General features: G+C 43.3%; 3 protein-coding genes across 4 annotated transcripts in view; 1 reads left to right on the top strand and 2 right to left on the bottom strand.

Moving 5' to 3' along the window:
* kiaa1328 (KIAA1328 ortholog) overlaps positions 1–2,502 on the bottom strand; it is a 45,848-nt gene extending 43,346 nt beyond the window's left edge. Inside the window, exon 1 of the mRNA XM_083770451.1 lies at positions 2,419–2,502. Coding sequence (XP_083626577.1) covers positions 2,419–2,479 — 61 coding nt within the window. The 5' untranslated portion in view covers positions 2,480–2,502. The remainder of the gene's footprint in view (positions 1–2,418) is intronic.
* A 217-nt stretch (positions 2,503–2,719) lies between these two features.
* Positions 2,720–9,378, top strand: tpgs2 (tubulin polyglutamylase complex subunit 2). Of its 2 annotated transcripts, none has more exons than XM_083770553.1 (7): positions 2,720–2,868; positions 3,033–3,112; positions 3,479–3,566; positions 4,033–4,173; positions 4,422–4,526; positions 5,364–5,527; positions 7,226–9,378. In XM_083770553.1, the coding sequence occupies exons 1-7, from the start codon at positions 2,793–2,795 to the stop codon at positions 7,445–7,447; spliced, it is 876 nt and encodes a 291-aa protein (XP_083626679.1). In that variant the 5' UTR covers positions 2,720–2,792; the 3' UTR covers positions 7,448–9,378. The 2 variants fall into 2 exon arrangements, with proteins under 2 accessions (XP_083626679.1, XP_083626678.1); XM_083770552.1 differs by having other exon boundaries at positions 4,033–4,179; positions 7,226–9,376.
* aqp7 (aquaporin 7) lies at positions 9,333–21,557 on the bottom strand. The gene is made up of 7 exons (XM_083770551.1): positions 21,261–21,557; positions 18,494–18,620; positions 17,943–18,080; positions 13,059–13,177; positions 10,467–10,684; positions 9,389–9,605; positions 9,333–9,353 (listed from the first exon to the last, which is right to left on the bottom strand). The coding sequence occupies exons 1-6, from the start codon at positions 21,387–21,389 to the stop codon at positions 9,404–9,406; spliced, it is 933 nt and encodes a 310-aa protein (XP_083626677.1). The 5' UTR covers positions 21,390–21,557; the 3' UTR covers positions 9,333–9,353; positions 9,389–9,403.
* Positions 21,558–24,494: the final 2,937 nt, after the last annotated feature.

Genomic DNA, 24,494 nt, shown 5'->3' with positions numbered 1-24,494 from the left:
CTTTACTTGTCAACATTATGTCTCGATTACACAGTATTATTTTGCCAATAATTGTTATGTTATAATGTTAGCAGTCTGCAGAAAAATCTTGTCAGTGTGTCACACCTAGCTGCAAGCAACTCTAAATGTCTTAATCTAGCATTGAAATACCAATAATGAGCCGTCGGATATGACATGGCACCACACCATTGACAGCCCAAAAGTCCTATCTGATTGTATTAAATGACATTAAACTCACCACTATTGTAGCGCTGTACGGAAAGCTTGAATTATCCTCTATCTGCAAAGTTTTCGTTTTATAAAAATCCACCATAGACTAGACATGTTATATGAGCTACTTTCTGTCAATTAATTCCATGTTCGGGTTTGTTCAAAAATCACACCCATGTGAAGTGAGGGGCGCCCAGTGTGGCTGCCACATGACGTCACAGGGGACATGCTGATTTCCGGGGGGCCTTTGTTTTTCTCTTTGGTTGCCCTTGAATAAGACAAATATTAAAAGTCCATAGACTTGGCTGGGGTAGCGACCCTCAAAACACAGCCAACCTAAAAGTACTCAGTACTCTACAGCCTTCCTAGAAATTTACACAAGTAAAAGTAAAATAAATTGGTCTTGGAAATGTACAGTACTCAAGTATATTTACTCAGTTAATGTCCACCAGGATTGGCCTGTAATTTGGGGCATTAACAAGAAGTTGAAGGGGGAATTTAGGTCTGACAATGATGTAGCATGTTCAAATGATGTATAGACAAACCATTATCTAAATATAGAGAGGGTGATTGACTAATTAAAATTGAGGTGCCCAATCTGGCTCTGCCCTAGCCGCAATTTGCAACTCTAGATTTTTTTACAATGGGTTGAATCTAGAGTTGCAACAAGCTCCATCCACTTCCTATTCATCTTTTTTTGGTTTGTGATCTGCTTGTCTTAAATGACGTTAAACTCACCAACATTGCAGCTGCAGTCCAAGCTTGAATTATCCTCTTTCAATCTGCCGAGCTTGTTTTTCATAAAAATCCCCCGTAGACATGTTATGAGTTACTTTCTGTCCAAAATATTCCAAGAGTTCACATTCCGAGCTGCCATTTTGTATTTTTGCAACGTGTCGTAAAACAAGACGTGAGGGGGAGCGCTTGTTTAATAGAATCTTACCTGCGCAGGTAAGACACCCAAAGAAGAGGCCGACGCAGTGCGACACCCCATCAGGCACAGCCTTCTATTAAACAAGCACTCCCCCTCACGTCTTGTTTTACGGCACGTTGCAAAAATACAAAATGGCAGCTCGGAATGTGAACTCTTGTAATATTTTGGACAGAAAGTAACTCATAACATGTCTACGGGGGATTTTTATGAAAAACAAGCTCGGCAGATTGAAAGAGGATAATTCAAGCTTGGACTGCAGCTGCAATGTTGGTGAGTTTAACGTCATTTAAAGGACCTTAATTAAACCCAAAAAACCTGAACTTTGAACATTCAGTGGATTTTCTGTGGTCTGAAGTTTTCTTTGGGGTTTTTTGGGCCTTTTGAGCTACAATGAAAACAGGCAACACAGTGAAACAGTGACATCTGCTGGCAAATCCCATTGACATATATGGGATTTGCAGTAAGTGATGTCACTTACTGCCGGCAAATCAGAGCACCTGTTTGAGCCAGAAAACCCCAGATCACAGAAAATCTACTGAATGTTAAAAGTTCATTGTTTTTGGGTGCAATTGAGATTAGAAAACCTAAAAAAAAACAAGAACAATTCCAAAACCTTTTTTTTAATGTCACAATCCCTTTAAGACAAGCAGATCACAAACCAAAAAAGATGAATAGGAAGTGGATGGAGCTTGTTGCAACTCTAGATTCAACCCATTGTAAAAAAATCTAGAGTTGCAAATTGCGGCTAGCTCTGCCCATGACTATTAGGTGCCCACTCTTTCTCCGTGCCATTGTATGAGTGAGTTACTAATAATAAATCCATTGAATTGAAATGTTTAATCTACAATTTAGTCTGCCAGAACAATACAGTGACTTTTAAAGGCTGTTGTCCTTGTCCCCTCGCTGCTGGGGACGTGGAGACAACTTTATTCACTCACTCTCTCACACACGCACGCACACACACACACACACACACACACACACACACACACACACACACACACACACACACACACACACACACACACACACACACACACACACACACACACACACACACGTACTCCTATAACTCCCTCTGTCTCTAGGGACACATGACAACTATACTGTCTGTAGTTGTCATGTATGTAGTTGAACTACATACATACATGTATGTAGTTGAACTACATACATGACGACATCTAGTTGTACAACACAATTACACAACACTATGACTGGTCTCTTAAAACACGCTGTGTTTTCTGCAAGTAATTCAATAACACATGAAAGAATACCGTCATTAATCCAACAAATACCCGACTCTTCACTTTGTGTGGCTGCCGCCGCCGCCGCCATGTTGAAACAACAAACAAAACAAACCAAACAGAACCGCCACTCCCAGCAGGAGCCAAGCGTTGCGGAGGAACCAGAGTCCCGCCCATTAGTTCATATCCGAGGAGACGATTGGCTGTGCTGCAGGACTAGGCGTCATTCTATTGGCTGACGGGCGTTGTGAGTCAAACCCACACTAGTGCGTCGGCAAAGACTACGTTTCCCATGATGCCTTTTGTGTCGCTAGTAGCTGTCACTGTCAGTGTTGTATGTTGTTGCTAGTCAGAGGATGAATGAACGCATTTCTTACTAGATGTTGTGATCTCCTGTGGTCCAGATGGAGGAGAATAAAGAAGGAACAACCTTTAAATGTGTCGCCGACAGGCTGACACTCGGCATCGCTCGAATCCTCGGTGCGTAATTATTAAAACGTTTTGTTTTTCACCACTCATCATTATTAACATGCTAGCTATAGTGATGGCACGGCTGGCATCTAAATATTGTGGACACCTCAATGTTAAATTGGCTGTTGTTGTTTTAGTTTATTATTTATATAAATTTGAACTGATCTTTGCAGAGAGCATGCCTGGAGTGATGGACCTGCGTTTTGTAGAGAGAGAGCCTGCAGAGAAAAGATCTCTGCTGTCATGGGAACAGGTGAGCAAGAACAGCCCCGTTCGGACATCCATGGTTCTCAAATTGGGGTCCGGGGATCGAGTGGACCCCCAGGGGACCTTGAGGAGGCTCCAGGGGGTCCCCCAGCAAAACCCATTAATGAATATAAGGTCTATCAAAATCAGTTTAACAATTTTAGCCATATTTCATACTTACTTTGGCAAAAAATAAATAATTTTTAACAGCAAAAATCTTTGTGCCTTCCCTGCCACAAACTATTTTTTATTCTGCAGCCGAATAAATAATGTCCTTGACATGAAAAGTGGACGGTTGGGAGAACTATATGAGATATACAGTATGCTGATCATGTCATTGTTATAGTCACTATTAACCCCTTTTCTACAATAGAAAAACAACTGCATTCTACCAGAGGACATGAGAGATTTCTATCTGACCACGGATGGATTCACTCTCACTTGGAGTGTTAAACTAGACAGTAGGTGACCTTATTATTTGCAACTCCATTATGTTATTGTGCGTAATAGCTCTCTAAATTCAATTCAAAGTGAAACAAAGCAGTCAAAACAAAATAATGTATGTACAATTAAAAGGTAGTAAAGAAATGCATTAATGTCCAAACAGAGCTGTGTTGCATTGCAACTCAGGAAAACTATCTTACGAAACCATAAGAATTGCGCATTTGCTGTCAGAAATAGTAATATTCACATATGAAATGATGACCTGGGGTACACTTGAAACAAAAAGTAATATTTAAATGTTTTTCTTTCTCTTAGTATAAACCTTCCTTTGGGGCAAATAGCACCACATTTTTCACAATTTTACACAAGTCAAATAAATGTGTTTAAAGATACCGTAGTTAGCTCTGTCACACACACACACACTCTCCCTCTCTCTCTCTCTCTCCCTCATGCTTTCTCTCCCCCTCTCTCTCTCCCCCCCAGGTGAGTGTGTACCAGTAGGGTGCATGGTGATTAACAGCGTGGCTCGGTTGCGTCAACTCGTTCAGCCGACGTCACATTTCTCTCTCCCCAACGCGCCCACACTGGCTGATCTGGACTGGGAGGAGAGTGGCACAGATGCTGGTAAAAGTCCTTTATCCCCTACCAAGGCGAAGGTCACCATGTAATACATGGAAACTATAAAAACTTTAATCAGATAGATCTTACTTAGTCTTAGAGACGAAGAAAATATATATTTTTTGTAACTTTTTTTCTCCTTTCTTTTTTGTAGACTGCGTGTCTTTTTCTACCAGTTTACCTTTATGTTTTTGAGACCAGCTTACCATGAACTTTAGTGAAAGTAAAGATTTGTGGTGTCTGTCCCTCCCCAGTGTCATGTAGTTTGCCACATTTTGACTCCAGAAGCCGGATCTTTGAGCTGGATACCTGTGGTGGGAACGGAAAGGTCTGCCTGGTCTACAGAAACTGCACCCAAGGTGTTCTGTTACGCCCATTCTTTGTCTACTAATGTATGCTGCAAAACTACAAAAGATCTATGTGTCCATCATTATGTATATACATATGAATGTAATCTACATGTAGTACAGTAAGTAACATTAAGGCTAAAGGGATAACAAAAAACAAAAAAGTCCTGGGGACTTGTTTCCATTGTGTTCCTATGTATTCAATTCATCAACATGGCATTGGCAACAGTTTACAGTACACAAACAAATTACCATACACGTCATCAACAAATACAAACACTTATGTACAAAAAATATGGGAAAATTACATCCCCTTGTGGTCTCCTGATGGATAGATTTTTCAGGCCAGTGTTGAAAGAAACCAGTGATACACAACATCATTTAATGGGGTGTGGTGTCAGGGCAGTAGTAGAACAATAATTATCCCATGTTTGTTCTAAATGTGCGTGGTACCAGTACCAGAATAGCAGTATTGACTATTGACCTTTGTTGTCAGCCATTGTCCGACATGGTGTTGGTCACGTTTCTAACCCAAACTCTAACCTTTTCACGATGTTTTCGCTTCGGCGGCAGTCATTTCACTTCCGCGTTTTCCTAGTCGCCTACTCGCATACTTGCTGTATGTAGGAAATGTCCATATTGCTCCATTCGGTCTGATACGGAACATATTGGTGATTATCGGTTGATAACATTCAAAGCGGGTGACCAGATCATGGTTGCTCTATCTCTCTAGTGTTTGTCAAATGGGGGTCCGGGGGCTAATAAATGTAAATTTGGGGGTCCTTGACATTAAAAAGTTTGGGAACCAGTGCTATATAATTGTAATAAGTGTATTTATTATTTTTCCAGGGGTGGTGGCCCAGCAGAGTGAGGTGTGGTTCCTGGACCGCTCGTTGTACTGGCATCATCTGACCCCAACGTTCACCTCCTACTACAGACTGATGATAACACACCTGGGCCTTCCTGAGTGGCAGTACGCCTACACGCCGTACGGACCCAGCCCCCAGGCCAAGGTACGCACACACACACACACACACACACACACACACACACACCCCTGGCTGACATGTGGTTTCACTGTTAACCCATTTAGACCTGAGACGATTCTACAAATGTCTATGTTTCTATATCAGTGGTGCTCAACCTTTTTCATGTCAAGGACCCCCAAAGATCACATGTAATTGGCCACCGACCCCCATCTGAAAATATGTTGTTCCAGGAACCCCTCAGATGCAAAGAGTTGAGTTAAAAACGTTGGCTTTGAAAGAATATACATTCAAAGATTTGCGCCACATTTTCAAGATTTTTCAAAAATAGCAGATCTACAAGCTCGTAGCGCGGCACTCAGTGCCATGCTATGAGCTTGTAGATCTGCTATTTTTCAATAGCTAAAGTAATAACAATAATTAAAACACCTAAACTTTAACCCACTGGTTCTCAAATTATTTTGTGCCAAGGACCCCCAAATTGATGTGTATTTTGCAGCGGACTCCCATCTGAAAATGTTTTGTGCCAGGGACCCACAGAAGTGTCAAAATCAAACACTTTCAAGATTTTTTAAAAATGTTAAAAAAATAGTAGATGCACAAGCTCACTGCGCAGCACGTGTTGCGTTGTGAGCTTGTAGATCTGCTATTTGTAAATGGCCAAAAACAGCAGATCAACTGCCCAAAGACCCTTGGGGGTCTCCGGACTCCACTTTGATAACCATGGTTTAACCACATGAATCCTAACATTTAGTTTAAAAAAATATATCACACCTGTGTGAAGTGAGGGGCGCTCTTATCATCGTACATCATCATACATCATCTCATTCCGGCCAATCACAATTTGCGTCCTCACCTTCGTGTGCTTAAGCAATTTGTGTTTAAGCAATGTTTGTGTTTAGACAAACACTCAAAACTGTGCATTCATTGCCAATGGCATTTAATGTTTGTGTTCACACAGACACTCAAAGCTGGACATAGGAGGGGCTAGCGCCCCTCAAACATGCAGATTGTTGTTGGCTCAGCAGCTATCTCCCATGGCTCTCTTCTCTGTCTGCCCCTTGGCATCCTGTAACCCTCTCTACAGTAGTCCCTATCTGCTTCTTAGAACTTTATTTGCTAGAAATATGTAATGTTGGCTGTAACAGTTTTTCACTACATGAGAGGACAACAGTCCTCTTCCTACAAAAAGATAATGAGGTAAAAACACTATACATTTCATTTGTTTCTTGGTCTCTTCTCATTGATAATAGTGCGGTTCACAAGTTGACTGAAAGTGGTGCAGGGGCATCATTCATTTAGTCCCATCCAAAATGATATGTCGCTGTATTGTGTAAACTCTTAAACAACCACTTCACCAGTAGTATTCTACCCTGTCTTCATATAATTGGTCATCACTAATGGTCATTATAAGTCGGCACATTTTCCGTGCCAACCAATGACATTATCCATGGGAGAATTTCCAAGCTAAAAATAAATGAAGAAATTGCAGCTTGAAATCTTGTTGACGATGACCAAAGCTGACCTACCAGTGTCATAAGCAGATTTCTAAACTGTCCAGTGTCCACTGCCCTCCTCTGAGAGTATGCAAAATGGAGCAGTTTTATAATGTGCATTGGTGAGGATAAATCCTATGAAGATAATGCTGTAAATGCAGGCTAAACTATAATAGCGTCCCACTAAACTGAATTATAAATCAGATTTTCCCCCCCTCCTCCTCCGCAGCAGTGGGCATCCCTGTATCAGCCCCTGACATTCAGCAGTGAGCTGGGCCTCACTGAACCCGGCGGAGGAGACTCCTCAGTCAACAAGCTGGACCCCACCAAGGCCTTCAGGGGTAAAGCCAAGCCACCTGCTCCCAAGAAGAAGCAGTCATCCCAGGGCAGCACAGCGGGGGGTGCCAAAGGCCAGGGGAGCTCAGGGAGACACAGCGGGATTAGGCGATGAGAAGGGAAGGACACCCGGTTGCTAAGTACTACTCGCAACATCCAACAGAGACATTATGAGTCAGCAGTATGTCTCAGTGAGTTTGGATTAAGATCAGTAATTCTCAAACTTTTTACATTTCAAGGACTCCCATAACTCTTGAGTGTACTAATCGAACCAAGTCAACCCAAACACTCAGAGTTGCAGGTCTGTAAGGGTTCATCTGGAACCCCCTTTGGGAACTGTATTAGATGGATTAGGTATTGCGCGACAACAACAGCACTCCTGAGTCCTGCGGTTTCACTTAACTCTAGTTAAATGAACCCTCAGGATGAGTCTGCATGCGGTTTGAAACTGTGCCCAGCGCAAGTAAAAAAAAGAAAATCTGATCTGCTAACATGAACCATAAAATAAAACAAGTGGGCCTTCTCTGAAACTATCTAACTGTCATTATAATATATCCAATGGCTTGCTGCCAGGAGGGCATACAAATTATGGTAATTCAAGTAACAGTTGGAAAGGTTTATGTATATCCACTTAAAAGCTTTTAACGAAGTGTGCCAAAAGCACATTTTGGGAGGAACCGTGACCAAAATATAGACCGTTGTACCCGGACTTTGGTAGGTACTGTACGACATAAACACGCAAGAGGCAGGCATACATTATTTTGACGTTTTGAGCTGGACTGTTTATTTTTGTTTCTTTGGCTGTGTTGAACATCGCTGGGCCATCTCCAACTGTTAACACTACTTACATAAATGATGTTTCTGTTTATTTAGATTAGGGTTAGGTAATGTATGTGCATTTGTGTTAAAATAAATCTTTGTAGAAATGATTGTAAGCTTGTAGATGCTGCTGCTATTTTCCCTGCTTTTGCACTATTGTACGACAAACTAGGGCATTAATTTATGAAAACAGAAATGTGGCGATGCGTCCCTCTCTTTTCTGCTCTTCTTCAAGCTCATGTCAGCTGGAATTCCATAAAGAATGTGAACGTAAGAGAATGACTTGTGTGTTTTCCTTCTGATCCTTCTTGTGCAATCAGCGTTTCTATTGCATAGCCCCTATCTGTGTGTCGAAGAATGACCCTGGTGTTGACATCATTATCTATTTCAACAGCCGGGTCCAAAAGGTCTTATTATTGTGGGTTTCTTCACAGTAAAATCCAGCGTGATTTGCGGTCGGGTGTCGCAGTGGTAACGTGCCTGCTCACCACGGCATAGTCTGGTGGTTCGATTTCCACCAGCGGTGCATCTGGCTTTGTTGATTGTCTAGACACGAACAAACACAATTAGGCCTGTGTTCAGGGGAGGGAAGCCGGGCCGGGCCGGGCCGGGCGGGGACTGGGGACGGTGATAATTTTCAATGCACATGTGCCTACAGGCTGGGATGGCACCTGCAGGGCGTGTTGGGTGGGAGGAGTGGGACGTACTGTAAGGCTTCACGTACTGAGCGTTCTCCCGGTGGGGGGCTCCTCCTCACTGGCAGGTGATCCAGTTAGGATGCAACAGCAGTGACGACACAGAAATGTGTGTGGGGAGGAATTACTTGTCAATGACTAAATGTGGGAGGACAAACGGGTAAAAAGCTAAACAAAAAAGGGGAAAATTGATTTAGCTGTGTATTTGTAGTCAGTACAGTCTTATTGCGGATCTTATCGCTGATGTCACTCCTAACAGTTGTTAGGTGTTCAGATCGAAAAGCCCCTGCACTTATTTAGCCTCCCTGGAGGTTTTTATTTTTGGTTCTCATGGGGTTTCATTCTCTTTCAGAGAATTAAACTGGCTTAACTTTCCTGAATTCTTGCTCCATGAAAAACGAAATCAATGTTCATTTTCCCCCATCGTGGAATGTTATCGGCTAAAATGAAAACAACACATACTTTAGGTACGCACACACACACACACACACACACACACACACACGTCTCACTGCTAGGGCCTCACACATGCACACACACACCTCACTGCTAGGGCCTCACACACACACATCAATACAGATGCTCTTCTGCTTTTCCAGAGGCTGCGACTCGTCCGTAAGCTCCTCCTCCTCCTCCTCCTGCCCTTGGTCACAAAGCGAGGGATGGTGCATCTCCACGCAGGTCTTGTAGACCCCTGCCCCCATGACCCCACCCACAAGGGGGGCTACCACAGGGACCCACCACCATGCTTTTCCAGCCCTGTGTGTGAGTGTGGAGAGAAAATAGATTGAGTATCTCACAAAAGCAAACGTTGCTCTTTCGAAACTTTTTTATTATTATTTTTTTTATTGTATTTAAGTGTGCGTGCGACGTGCGTGCTTGTACAGTATTACTACACTACCCACTACTAACACACACAAAGTATAGTAGAATTTCAGAAATAGATTGTGAGGACTGAGGACCATTTTTAGGCCAAGAATATTTTTTTTAATGGTTATACATCATGATATATTTAGGCTTGATTTGTGCAATGCACACCCGAAATGGCAGATCTGCACCGCAGTGCTTTCTGACCTTGTAGATCAGCTATTTTGAGTGCATGAAACAGTCACTCAATTTAAGTCAGACTTGAGGGTTAGGGTTAAAAACGGCAAAAAGTGGTAAAACATTGCTTTTATAAAAATGACTGTCCTAAAATGTAGACAGTAGGCTAGTTGTGTGTGTGTGTGTGTGTGTGTGTGTGTGTGTGTGTGTGTGTGTGTGTGTGTGTGTGTGTGTGTGTGTGTGTGTGTGTGTGTGTGTGTGTGTGTGTGTGTGTGTGTGTTGTAAACCATTGGTTCTCAAAGTGTGGTTTGGGGACCCCAGGGGTCCTTGGAGGGGTTCCAGGAGGTTCCCAGCAATTGACATATAGCATCAAAATCATTTTAACCACTTTATCCATGTATATGTTGGTTATTCAAAAACAGCAGTTCTACAAGCTCGCAGCACATTCCTGCAAGCTTGTATGGGGTCTGTTTTCTGATGGGGGTCCGCAGCCAAACACATCAGTTTGGGGACCCTGGGGTCCATGACACGCAAGTATATAAGTGCACTGTCCCGCTAGAGAGATATATATATTACCTGAAGACGTCTGTTCCCCAGCCCGCCATGGCGGTGAAGACTCTGGGCGCCAGGTCTCTGGTGGGGTTGATGGCGTAGCCGCTGTTGCTGCCCAGCGAGATGCCAATGAGCAGCACCAGGAGGCCCACGGCCAGGGGCTCGCTGCCCGCCGCCGCGGGCTGGTTCCTCCGGTCCGACAGAGCCATCAGACACAGCAGCAGCAAGGCCGTGCCAAACACCTGGCAGTGGCACACACACACGTCAAAACAGAGATAATCACACACACACACACACACACACACGCATCAACACATACATAATCACACCATCATCTATCACAGACACACACACAGACACATGCGTCAAACAGAGATAATCACACCATTTTACATCTCACACACACACACACATGCATTTTGTTTTAGGCCTGGCATTCTGTCTGCCACTGTTATTATGATATATTTTTTTCTTTTCTTTTGGCATAATCGTCATAATTGCTTGGATGTTGAAAAGTATTCATACATTTTCAACAGAAATAGCATGATCTACAAGCTCACAATGCCTTGCGATGCGATGAGTTGTTGTGAGCTTGTAGCTTGTAGCTTGTTGTTGCTATTTCCGCAATTTTTAAAGTAAGCCATGCAGGGGTTTTCAACAGGGGGACCGGGATCACAAGGGGATCCTCAGAGTCAGAGTTACTACAGGAGGCCAAACTTTAGCCAAGAATAATGAATTGCATTTTTATAGCGCGTGGATAGTGCTCAAAGCGCTTTACAATGGTTCATTCATTCATACATTGGGAGGTGAAGCGGCGAACAGTCGACGCCAGCGTCCTCACTTCCCACATTCACACACCAATGGTGGCAAGCTCACACCGACCGACTCATTGGAGGCAATGTAGGGTTCAGTGTCTTGCCCAAGGACGCTTCGACATGTGGACAGGAGGAGCCGGGATTTGAACTTCCGACCCAGGGATCATTGGACGACCTGCTGTACCTCCTGAGCCACAGCCACCCACAAGAATAGAACTTTAGCAATGTGTCCCTGCTTCATCTCTCTCTCTCAGCTAGGGGGTCCATGGGCTAGTTTTAAGCATATGCATGCTCACCTGGTCGATGAATCCAGCATGTACGGGGAGGTATGGTGCTCACCTGGTCGATGAATCCAGCATGTACAGGGAGGTATGGTGCTCACCTGGTCGATGAATCCAGCATGTACGGGGAGGTATGGTGCTCACCTGGTCGATGAATCCAGCATGTACGGGGAGGTATGGTGCTCACCTGGTCGATGAATCCAGCGTGTACGGGGAGGTATGGTGCTCACCTGGTCGATGAATCCAGCATGTACGGGGAGGTATGGTGCTCACCTGGTCGATGAATCCAGCATGTACAGGGAGGTATGGTGCTCACCTGGTCGATGAATCCAGCATGTACAGGGAGGTATGGTGCTCACCTGGTCGATGAATCCAGCATGTACGGGGAGGTATGGTGCTCACCTGGTCGATGAATCCAGCGTGTACGGGGAGGTATGGTGCTCACCTGGTCGATGAATCCAGCATGTACGGGGAGGTATGGTGCTCACCTGGTCGATGAATCCAGCATGTACGGGGAGGTATGGTGCTCACCTGGTCGATGAATCCAGCATGTACAGGGAGGTATGGTGCTCACCTGGTCGATGAATCCAGCATGTACGGGGAGGTATGGTGCTCACCTGGTCGATGAATCCAGCATGTACAGGGAGGTATGGTGCTCACCTGGTCGATGAATCCAGCATGTACAGGGAGGTATGGTGCTCACCTGGTCGATGAATCCAGCATGTACAGGGAGGTATGGTGCTCACCTGGTCGATGAATCCAGCATGTACAGGGAGGTATGGTGCTCACCTGGTCGATGAATCCAGCATGTACAGGGAGGTATGGTGCTCACCTGGTCGATGAATCCAGCATGTACGGGGAGGTATGGTGCTCACCTGGTCGATGAATCCAGCATGTACGGGGAGGTATGGTGCTCACCTGGTCGATGAATCCAGCATGTACGGGGAGGTATGGTGCTCACCTGGTCGATGAATCCAGCATGTACAGGGAGGTATGGTGCTCACCTGGTCGATGAATCCAGCATGTACGGGGAGGTATGGTGCTCACCTGGTCGATGAATCCAGCATGTACAGGGAGGTATGGTGCTCACCTGGTCGATGAATCCAGCATGTACAGGGAGGTATGGTGCTCACCTGGTCGATGAATCCAGCATGTACGGGGAGGTATGGTGCTCACCTGGTCGATGAATCCAGCATGTACAGGGAGGTATGGTGCTCACCTGGTCGATGAATCCAGCATGTACAGGGAGGTATGGTGCTCACCTGGTCGATGAATCCAGCATGTACGGGGAGGTATGGTGCTCACCTGGTCGATGAATCCAGCATGTACGGGGAGGTATGGTGCTCACCTGGTCGATGAATCCAGCATGTACAGGGAGGTATGGTGCTCACCTGGTCGATGAATCCAGCATGTACAGGGAGGTATGGTGCTCACCTGGTCGATGAATCCAGCATGTACAGGGAGGTATGGTGCTCACCTGGTCGATGAATCCAGCATGTACGGGGAGGTATGGTGCTCACCTGGTCGATGAATCCAGCATGTACAGGGAGGTATGGTGCAGGGTAGGTGGCAAAGATCCCAGCCGTGGCTGTGGAACCGGTCACTGTCAGGTTCCCTCCGCTGAAGTCATGTATGGCATCTGTAATCACATAGTAAGGTAGTCATTCTCAGCGTTTATCATTCTGTTACAGCAGTGCTTCTCAAACCTTTTCGTGTCAAGGACGCCCAAATTGATTTGGCCACAGACCCCCGACTGAAAAGGTTTTGGGCCAGGAATGCCCAGAAGAGAAGATTTTTTTGGGGGGGGGGGGGGGTTGTTAGTTTTTTAAGCTAAATTATTCACATTGTTTCAAATGTTTTGAGATTTTTGAGGGGTGCTAGCCCCTCCTATATCCAGCTTTTAGTCAATGTAAGTTCACAAACTTTGTCCTACACAAACATTAAATTCCCATTGACAATGGATGGACAATTTTACGTCGGTGTCTATTTTACGTCATGATGGTGTACAATGATAAGAGTACCACGTCAGCTTGCGTCACTTTGTGCCACGCTACCTGTGAACTAAATAGGTCTGCTATTATTTAACCCATTCTGACCTGAGATCAGATTCATACGAGGTTTTCCACTGGACACACACTTGTCTGATGAACCCATTCTGACCCGAGATCAGATTCTAAAAAATGTCAGTCGCTCTTCGATTCTTCAAAAATAGCAGACCTACAAGCTCGTATCGCGCCACTCGGTGGCGCGATATGAGCTTGTAGATCTGCTATTTTTAATGTGCCCGGTCAGAATGGGTTAATAGCCAGCATATAAGTGAATGAAATGGTTAAAATGATTGTGATGCTGGAATTCCCTCAAGGACCCCTGGTCCCCTGGGGGTCCCTGGACCCCAAAATTGAGTACCGCTGGTCTTGTACACCGTGCTGAAATGGTTTCGGGGCCTCGATCCCCTCCCCTCCAAGAATAAATGTTCAATCAGTGAATCTAATAAACATTACACACAACTCTAACAATTAGTCGGATTCGTTTGGGATGTTTTCAAAAATGATTCTAGATGATTGATGATTAGATGATTCACACACTACACAAATATGATCCATCAGCTATTCAACATTTTAAATAGGCCTATTTATCTATGACATGGTTTTGGACAAAGGACAGGAGGGATAGAGACTTAGAGAGTAATCAGAGTATAGCCTGTATTGGTATGAATTCTGAGGTTGGAACTGCCAGGCAGGAGGCCTAGACTAGAGAAAGAGCAAAGAGGAGATTTATGGAATAGTGAAGGAGGACATGAAGTTAGTTGGTGTGAGAGAACAGGGAGAGATGGAGGCAGATGGTTCACTAGTGGCGACCCCTAAAGGGCACAGCTGGAGATCTATTGAAAATATTAATATTTTCTATTGAAAGTATTTAGCTGGCTATGAACATCGGCCATTTGATAATATGTGAATGTTTTCAAAATAGCAAATCTACAAGCTCACAGCTTCACTTTGCAATGCATTTTTTTAAATGGCATCTTTGAGCTTCGGCCTATGTCTTTTCGATCAACCAACAAAGATAATGTTGGATGTAATGTTAAATGTAATGATTAGTTATACTTTTAATATAAACTAAATTAAACTAAAAACAAAAAAGATAGAAAAAAACGTTGTTTTTGAAACATTGTAACAAAACAACACAAATCTTGTATGAGCTCTAGGATTCTGTTCTTAAAGGTATATTCAGTGATTTCACTCAAAAAACCTTAGGTTTCGTTTTTGGCTGTGGGACCCAGCCTTTCGTCCAATCAGGATAGAGAGTCAAAAACGAAACCTAAGGTTTTTTGACCCCCAGGGGTTAACTGGGGACAGGGAGGAACTCCTTATATGGCCAGCACACTCTATAGTAGGGAGGATTATCTCACAACAGAACAAAAAAATAAGTGATATTTGAATTAAGTGAAATCACTGAATATACCTTTAATATCTGGCACAAAATATTTTCAGATGGGGGTTCCGTGCCCAAATTTAAATGCATATTGGAGGTTCTTGACATAAAACATTAGGAAGGAACATTAGGAAGCAAGCCCAAATAAGCAGCTATACTCTTCAGAACTCTACTTTAACAGAAAAACAAACGCCGTTGAAGGCGCGACATTGCTGTGGAATTAACGTCATCAGCCAGCGCCAGCCAGTGTTTATCACTTGTTGATAAACAAAACTGCTGCTCGCTAGTTCGAGAATGTAAACAAACACTTTACCGCTAACATGTGTGACAGCGTGACAGATACAGGCAACTACACTAGTGTACAAGTTGTAGTTGACGTACAGTACACCTGCCGGCTGTGTGGGGTGAGTTTACGAAACAGCAAGGGAAGGTTGCAGTCAATGCGTGCTCTGTTTGGAACTAAGAAGGACTTGATAAAGAAGAAGAACCAGCCCAATAAGCAGCCACTGTGGCGACGGTTCTCCAGCGTCGGGGTGTCCCTGGTGGACCGGTGGCCCGGTCTGTCGCCACGCATATGCGAGTCCGGGTGCTACAATGCGCTACTGAGAGTGGAGAAATGTTGGCCATAACCACGTTGAAAAGGTGGCAGGCAGAGCACAACAGCCAAGCACAGTGCCAAGCCAAGTACGAGACTGCTGTCGAGGAGGAGGATATAAACGAGATGGCGATGAGGAGGATGGACAGTGGCATTCCTTCTGATGGTCCCCCCATCAACCCTTCTGAAGGTCTTCCCATCAACCACAATGAAGGTCTCCCCATCATCAGCCTCTCTGAAGGTCCCCCCATCAACCCTTTGCATTAAAGAGGTCCCCACTCCCCAGCCCCCCAGTACAAGAAAATACTTAGTAATACAGAGGTATGTAACTCTGGTTCTCAACATGTGGGAGTGCTTAGATGACAGTGAGTAAAGTGTAAAGATCTTTTTTAATACAAACACAAAAAAGAGAGAAATTAAATTACCATTTCTGCGTCAAAAGTAATCAACAAACTATACTATAAAACATTGGCCCAAAAAATTGCTGTATTACAAATGCGAGGCTTTGTGAGCTTGTAATAATAATAATAATAAACTTTATTTGCATAGCACCTTTTTAAACAATGTTACTTACTTGTAAGTAACATTGAGATTTGAGATCATCGCAATTATGTCAAATAATCATCATAATTGTTTCCTTGTTGAAAAATGTTTATATATTTTCAAATATTTTCAAAAAATAGCAGATATAAGCTGTAAGCATGTACGTACAGTACATCAGTTATTTCCGCTATTTTCACATTTCTTTGAAAGTATAAAATGATTAAATATCTCAGTAATGTCTTATGTATATTTAAGTTATTTGTCATATCTGACCCGTGCAACTTTTGATTATGAAGCCTAAATAAGGCAGTTTTTTTTTCAACTATTACATTGTTAATCGCAATTACTTGTATGACAATGTATCGCCAAGTTAAATGTTTTTAATTGTGACAGTCGTATTGCTTGATCTTTTTCTCATAGGTGTACATCCAGTATCCCAGCAAAAGACGTGTCTGGAATCATTGAGCACCTCGCCAAGGGGAAGTGGAGAACGGCAGCCAAGCAGATTTTACTGCACCCGTATCTCGTTGAGGAATTTAAACCTGGGTTCCTACAGATTGTCGATGGAGAGTGCCGCGTTCTCTGTGACCACAAGCAGAGTTTTGTGCTGCGCCGGTCTCCCGCGGATCAATTCAGGACTTTTTCATTCGCCGCCCTGGACAGTGACCTGAAGCGCCTGGCTCCATTCATCTCCTCCATCTTCTCCACCATCACGAGGAACAGGTCTCAGCTCACTGCCTGTGCGGCTGTGGCCATCGCTCTCAGAGGGAGAGCGAACCGCTTGTCTGCGCTTTCCTACTACGTGAACAATGTGCTGCAGTTTGGTGGTGCCAGGAAGTCGGCGTTTAAGAGATTATCCAAGCTAGGAATAACAACATCTCATACCTGTGCCATTCGAAATAAATTCGATTTTCGGAGAAGAGGATATCTTGGATATCTCGCCGGTAAAACTAAGACTGATGAAATGGCGGCTGGAGGTGTGGTTTAGGTTCTGTGTCATGTGCTATTTTCCATAAACCATGAAAACCTTAAATTGAATGCATTTGAGTATGTTTTTTTTTTTACATTTTGACACCAAAGATCTGGTATGGGGCCAGTCCCTGGCACAAAATAATTTCAGCTCTAGGTCCACGGTCCAAATAGATCAATTTTGGGGGTTCTTGACATGACAAAGTTTGAGAAGAGGATAAAAATCATGGAGCCAATTAGTTTACAAAGTATAGTGTTTAACCTATTCTGACCGGGCACCCATTTTGGTGTCGGCATCATGTTATGCTTTAGCTATTGAAAAATAGCAGATCTACAAGCTCATATCGCGCCACCGAGTGGCGCGATACGAGCTTGTAGGTCTGCTATTTTTGAAAAAAATAAATAAAACGACTGACATTTTTAGAATCTGATCTCAGGTCAGAATGGGTTCGTCAGACCAGCGTGTGTCCGGCGGAAACCTCGTATGAATCTGATCTCAGGTCAGAATGGGTTAATTAGTCTGCTGATAGCCTGACATGCATAAAATGTTTTGTGGGCACACTGCAGTTTTCATTAACTGAAGTAAGGACTACCCTGTGCTAGTGTGCTTTGACTAATTAAGCCCAAACCACACCGTCACGTCGGGACAAAACAGTTTTTAAGGTAAACCATACTCATGGAATTGCATTGCTGTGACCCTTTAGTGTGGTTTGGGCATAAGGCTCTTTTATAGTCTTTCTGTTGTGTCATTTGGCAATAAATGGAAATATTCAATTGACACAAAAATGTGATTGATTCTGATCATTTATTCTGATAATCACGCAAATATAGTTTCCATCGGTGTGTGTGACGTGTGTGTCCTTACCGTAGTAAATCAAGTACACCGTCCCGGCAGCCAGGAATGAGCCCAGAAACTGGGTGAAAACGTACAGCGGCAGCATCCTCCACGCCAGACGGCCAAACACGCACATGGTAAACGACACTGCCGCATTCATATGTGCCCCTGGTACAACGGAAGAGTGAAGGAATTATGTCGGAATCGCACACTTCAGTAACTTTAACCACTTACAACTGCCGTCGCCATTTGGACGTGTCATTGTAAGATTGCTTAGGTAAAGATCCCAGGTATAAATAACAATCTGTACATTTAACCCATTAAAACCGGGAAAGCATCTGTGTCATTTTAGATTTTAGCCTTGGATATTTAAAAAATAATAGCAGATCTACAGGCTCACACTGCTGCAAGTATGTACATTGCTATTTATTTTTGGACCATTTTGAAAAATCTTTCAAACTGATTCAGATGGCATTTTGTAGAATCGGCCTCTGGTAGCCTACAGTATCTGTTTAAATAACATGCTATCTAAATTGCGTTTTTAACGTTGTGGTCAGCTCACTTCATCCCTATTAACCTACCTGAGACCTTCCCTCCGACGTGAACTCCCATGGCCACGCCCAGACCGAAGCCCAGGTTGATGCTGATGTACTGGCCAAACGCTCCCTGCCCTGTGACTACCTGGGCCACAGAACCCAAGCCAAACACCTGGACGAGGACATCACAATCATTCATTAGTGTCCTTTCAGAAGGGCAGTTGTCTGGATCAACGACAGGTCTGCTCAAGAGGGGCACGACAATGCAGGCGTAACAAAACTACAAAAAAGCTAAACAGAATCCAGGTCTGGTCAGTCGCGGACGTGTGCACGAAACGAACGCGCGCGGCAACATTTCATATATTTCAATACATAGATTTCTCAGCTATCAAATCATCTGATCACTACACACAACCGAGGATAATTCTGACGTCCCATCTGACCATTAGGTTAGTGTGAGGTTATATATCAGGGTAAATGGATAGGGTTAGATATAATATAATATAATATAGTCGGACCAACAGGATGTCTGAATAATGTCATGGCAGATGGCACCCTCCCCTATATAGCAAACACCATAGATATTAAAAAATATATAGATGTGATGTGTCCATTGAAGGCAGGAAGTCAAGCAGAAGGGCCATAGGCAAGTGCTGAAGGCACGCTGCATCGCTGCCCAAGTGACGTCACTCATGCGACTCCTCCATGTCTCTCGCAGTCACTACTGGCCAATCACAGCGCGTCTATTCCGGGACTTCCATTACGCACGCTATGCTTCGCAAGGAATCTCTGGAAAATTGTGCCTTCAATTTTGCCACGCGCCCCAGAGCCGGAAGAGGCGTCTACCTTTATATGTCTATGGCAAACACCATCAGTGTGTATTGGGGAAAGCTGAAAAGACTGGGAGATCCAGACGTGCTTTGATGTGGGATAGCTTCAAAAGTATAAATGCCTACTACTAGTCTGAATTTTCATTCAGGGATATTAAAATAACGGACAATATTGTTTAGTATTGGTAACTGTAGGAAAGTGTGACAGTGTGATTCTTCCTCTCAATGGAACTGTGGGTATTCATGTTGAAGGAGAATTCCATACTAGAAGGCTGTGTTAACCTTAATTTGTAGTCCCCACCAAAGAGTGGGGGTGTTATTTTGTGCAAAAGCGCATTATTAGCTATTTCCCCTACCATAAGCCCTCAATGAATTGCATTGAATTGCATTTTTTTTGTATATATCCTCTCTTCATAATGTAAATAGTATCCCAAGTGGCACACTTTATTACTTTTTTCGGGGAAATAGCCAATAATGCACTTTTGCACAAAATAACACCTGGACCTCTTTGGTGGGGACGTAACAACTACAAACTAGAAAAAGTGCCCTTCTGGGCACAGGTCTCCACCAGGATAGGAATGTAGGACATTGCAGCTTGCCTTCATCTGGTGGTTGGATAAAAGGGCAACAAAAGTAAATTAGAGGTAAAAAACACTTTTCGGCCAGTTATAGCGCCACCTTGAGGCTGAGTTGAAATTGTTCATGTGGCATTTCTTCCTGGGCCTAGTGGGAATGTGCGTGCACAATTTTACGGAAATCACGCGATGTGTTCATGATTTGCAGAATTTTGTTTGAAACTGAGCACTCCTGTGAACTTTGGAAGCCAATCTTAACCAATCAGGATGGAGTCTGAGAAATCTGAAGGACCCGTTTCGTTGAATGGCTCTAGAGAGACTGTGTACCAATTTGCGCGATGTTTGGACAAAATCTGTAGGTGTACTGTGCAAAAACCTGTTTTGCACAAAGCGGCCTCCTGGTGGCGCTATAACAGGCCGTTCTGGAAAGTTTGGGGCAGAGGTTCATCGTTAGGTTCATCGTTGGCATCCAGGGAGTGTGTGTGCAAAATTTGGCATCGACCGGGTTAACGGTGGCCGAGATTAGCTGCTCACGGACACACACACGGACGGACGGAGTGCAAAACATACTCTCCCCCCATGCCTTCGGCCTGGTGGAGACAATAAAGGTAAGAAAGCCTTTTAGCATGGAATTCTCCTTTAATTAAGTTATTGGCCTCATTCTCATCCATTCTAATCTACACACTGCAGTATGTAGCATTAATCCCCCAAAGTTAAATCTCCTTAAAAACTGCAGGAGGTAAAGTCCAGTGCCTGCACGTGACTTCAAGTGTAACTATGCACAGTGGGCAGTGGTGGAAAAGGTTGTGTTACACATTTTTTTACTTAAGTAAAAGTATCAATACTGAAATGTAAAAATACTCTGTCACAAGTATAAGTCCGGAAAATGGGAACAGTGCGCGCATGCGTGTGTGTGTCATGCAGCGATCTAAGTTTAGGCTTTGATATGACAGGTGGCTAACACGTGACCTCAACATGTGGCAATGCCATGCTGTTGAGACAATTAAGCCAGTGTTTTCCTGGACATGGTTATCACCAGGCTGGTCATGGATTTTGACATTCCTAATCAACACATGGTGTTCAAAGACTATACCATGTGTGTGTGATTCAGGAAAAGCCATAGATAACTCTGTATGTCACCAAACTTACAACATTAACCACTTGTAAAAACCCTCTAGACTTATAGTAAACTGGACCATGGTTGGCTAAGTATAAATAGAACAAAAATAGCCCATCTACAAGCTAGCCTACGCAGGCTGGCTGTGTAAAAATTCTTCACAGTAAAGTTCTGAGCCAGAGAGAGTGAACAAATCAAACCACAACCCATAAAGGGTACATGTGGTTCCATTAGTTCACTCTCTCTGGAGGTGAAATGAACACTCAGGTTTTGGCATTGTTCTCTCTTACCATCATGACATATGTGCACAGGGTCTCGGCGATTCCCACTCGAAAAACCTCATTCTTGATCCAAGCCTGCAATAAAGTTTTGCGGCCCTTCTTCTGAGGGCCCGGAAGTGCTGCTGGCCGCTCTTTCATTGTTTCCTCTTCTTTCCAACCCTTATTTATTTGGGTTGATTTTCACTTTTTGCTTTGTTTTCAAGTATGTTTTAGAAGTTACTAGTCCCTTCAGTTAACTGTAGATTTAGCTCTATTCCACAAAAACGCGTCACTTTTTGCTGATCCCCTCTGCTTTCAAGCTTCCTTCCTTCCTCTCTCTCCCTCTCTGACCCTCTCTCTCTCTTCCTATCTATAGTGAGTACCCCATGAAGTGTGTTCAAAAGTTAAGGCCTCAGCCCCCTCCTCGCTGTGACACAAAGTCACACACACAGGGCGTCCAATAGTTCAATGTCTCGGACTCAGCTAACAGGGTGAACAGGGTGAACAGCTAACAGAAGGCTGAAGAATCATACTGCCTTGTTATTAGAAAAAACAAATCCTACACGTTTTGTAACAAAGCCTTTGGTCACAAATGTTTTAGGACATGTTGGTTTGTGAAATTGTGAATGCATTTGCGTGTTAGAATTCTATTTTTAATAGGCTACTAATGTTAGAATTAGTTTAACAGCCACAAGGTCATGACTGCTTCCTGTAGGGAAGGTATTATGGCTTGGCACTACTCTCTTAGTTTATGGCATGTTGACAAGTGACAACCAGGTCAAGGATGTGTCTGAGTCATTGCCTCAGAGGTTTTGTTCCTGTTGGCTAGACGGTAGACCAGTGGTTCTGGTCCCAAACAGCTCAGTCAAGACCCAAAAGAGAAATATGATCTCCCCCGGGAGTCCAGGACACAAACTAGTGAATATAGCTGATCTATAGGCTACAAGCTGCTTTTAATCACAGCTAAGCTTCATTTTTAACTTTTGGTTTGATCACCTCCTGTCTTCTTGTTTGTTTGTCTTACTGTGTTTGATTGTATCAGATTGTAGTACTGATTGTATTTGATTGCATTTGGTCGATGTCAGTCGCTTTTAAATGTGCTTTATAAATACATTTGATTAGATGTTTCATTTATTTATGGAAATTATTACATAGGAAACAGAAAAAACTGGCTGGCTGGCTGGCAGACAGACTGACTGGCTGGCTGGCTGGCTGACTGACTGACTGGCTGACTGACTGACTGACTGACTGACTGACTAACTGACTAATGAATTTGCACCATTGGTTGGTGTGGTGTGTGTGTGTGTGTGTGTGTGTGTGTGTGTGTGTGTGTGTGTGTGTGTGTGTGTGTGTGTGTGTGTGTGTGTGTGTGTGTGTGTGTGTGTGTGTGTGTGTGTGTGTGTGTGTGTGTGTGTGTGTGTGTGCGTGCGTGCGTGCGTGCGTGTGTGTGTGTGTGTGTGTGTGTGTGTGTGCGCAGTGTGTGTGTGTGTGTGTGTGTGTGTGTGTGTGTGTGTGTGTGTGCAGTATGTGTGTGTGTGTGTGTGTGTGTGTGTGTGTGTGTGTGTGTGTGTGTGTGTGTGTGTGTGTGTGTGTGTGTCAGTGTGTGCGCGCACGCGTGCGTGTGCGTGCCGTGCCGTGCGTGCGTGCGTGCGTGCGTGCGTGCGTGCGTGTTTGCACCATTTTGCATATGTTGTGTGGAAAAACACAAGCTAGAATAATTGTTTCCTGATTTTAATTTGTTTTATTTATTGATAAATTGAGAGAAACACAGTTTTATGCCACTGTCTCTCAAGGTCTCAAAGAGATTGATTGATTGATTGAAAAATGTATTAACAGTTTGCAGAATTACAGTACATTTCAAGCACAAACTCAATACAAAGATCCATCTTTAAATCCGTCATCTTTGAGTTTGAACCTTAGAGTATATACTCGGTTTGAGTATATACTCTAACCTTAGAGTATATACTCTAAGATTTGAGTTTGAACCTTAGAGTATATACTCTATGGTTTGAGTATATACTCTAACCTTAGCGTATATACTCTAAGGTTTAGGTTTGAAGTTAACTAGGGCCGGGACTAATTGCGATTAATTTGGATTAATTAACTACAGAAAAATTAATCGCGATAAACTACAGATAAATTAATCGCACCTTTTTTTTCACCTCGGAACGTTTCTCACTGGGAGCTTTTCTATAGTACTGAAAACTGGAAATAATAAAAAGTCACCCCATTTTGTGTTGCCTAGAACTGGAGGTCTGACAAAAAACAGTAACAATATGAAGTAAGTACAGCTTTGTGATGTCACTGAGATGTAGGCCTACTTGTTACTGTTACTATTTTTTTTTCTTCAGACATCCAGTTCTAGGCAACACAGAATGGGGTGACTTTTTATTATTATTTCCACAACAGGTATATTAATGACAGTAAAATGTTGAAAATTAGTGGTATCCTGTAGTCACTATTCATTGATTCACTGGGATACCAAAAAACATTTAAAAAAAAAAGGTTTCTTGCTGTTCTCGGGTTGAATATTGATATGCGATTAAAATGCGATTAATCTAGATTAATTAATCGCAAAGCCTCTGATTAATTAGATTAATTTTTTTAATCGAGTCCCAGCTCTAGTTTGAACACATCATCTCAGTGTCAAGAAGAACTTCAGTTTCCATATCTCTTGGAACCAATGAGAGAGCGTGGCTTCCCTCTAGTGGTTCATACGTTTATTACATTGGCCGTTTTTGCCTATTTCGCATTACAATGGCCTGGCTGCAATTGACCACCTAACCACCAGGGAGCCCCCTGGCCCTGGGTTAAATGCATGCTGTTTGACTAATGGCTATATTTCTATATTGTATTATATAGTACAGCTTATATAGACCTTGTTTAAGCATGAAAGACAAGTTTTATTTACGAATTATGGAATTAACGGTAATTTGGGGGTTTATTTTATTTTTTATTTGAAAAGTCCTCAGACTGTCACTGTACTCACTGTAGGCTATCAATGGGTCAACAATGGGGCAGAACGTGAGTCAGTCAGCGGTCTTATAATGATAAGTGTAAGTCAAGTGCAGATATATCAGCAGCAGGCAGCACCGACAGATTGCTGTCATGATAATGATATTGCATCAAAATAAAACCATCTATAAGGAAACAAACCTTTTCAGAAGATCATTCACACACAAAGTTCACGTGAATGCACAATTAAAAAAACAACTGTTTTTGGTTATATAGGTTGAATTGTTATAATTCGGTTAGAATTTAGAT

Source organism: Protomyctophum parallelum (genome assembly GCF_964188405.1).
Source record: "Protomyctophum parallelum genome assembly, chromosome: 8".
Taxonomy (NCBI): Eukaryota; Metazoa; Chordata; class Actinopteri; order Myctophiformes; family Myctophidae; genus Protomyctophum; species Protomyctophum parallelum.
The sequence above is the reverse complement of the archived record's forward strand: the minus strand, read 5'-3'. Positions and strand labels throughout refer to the sequence as shown.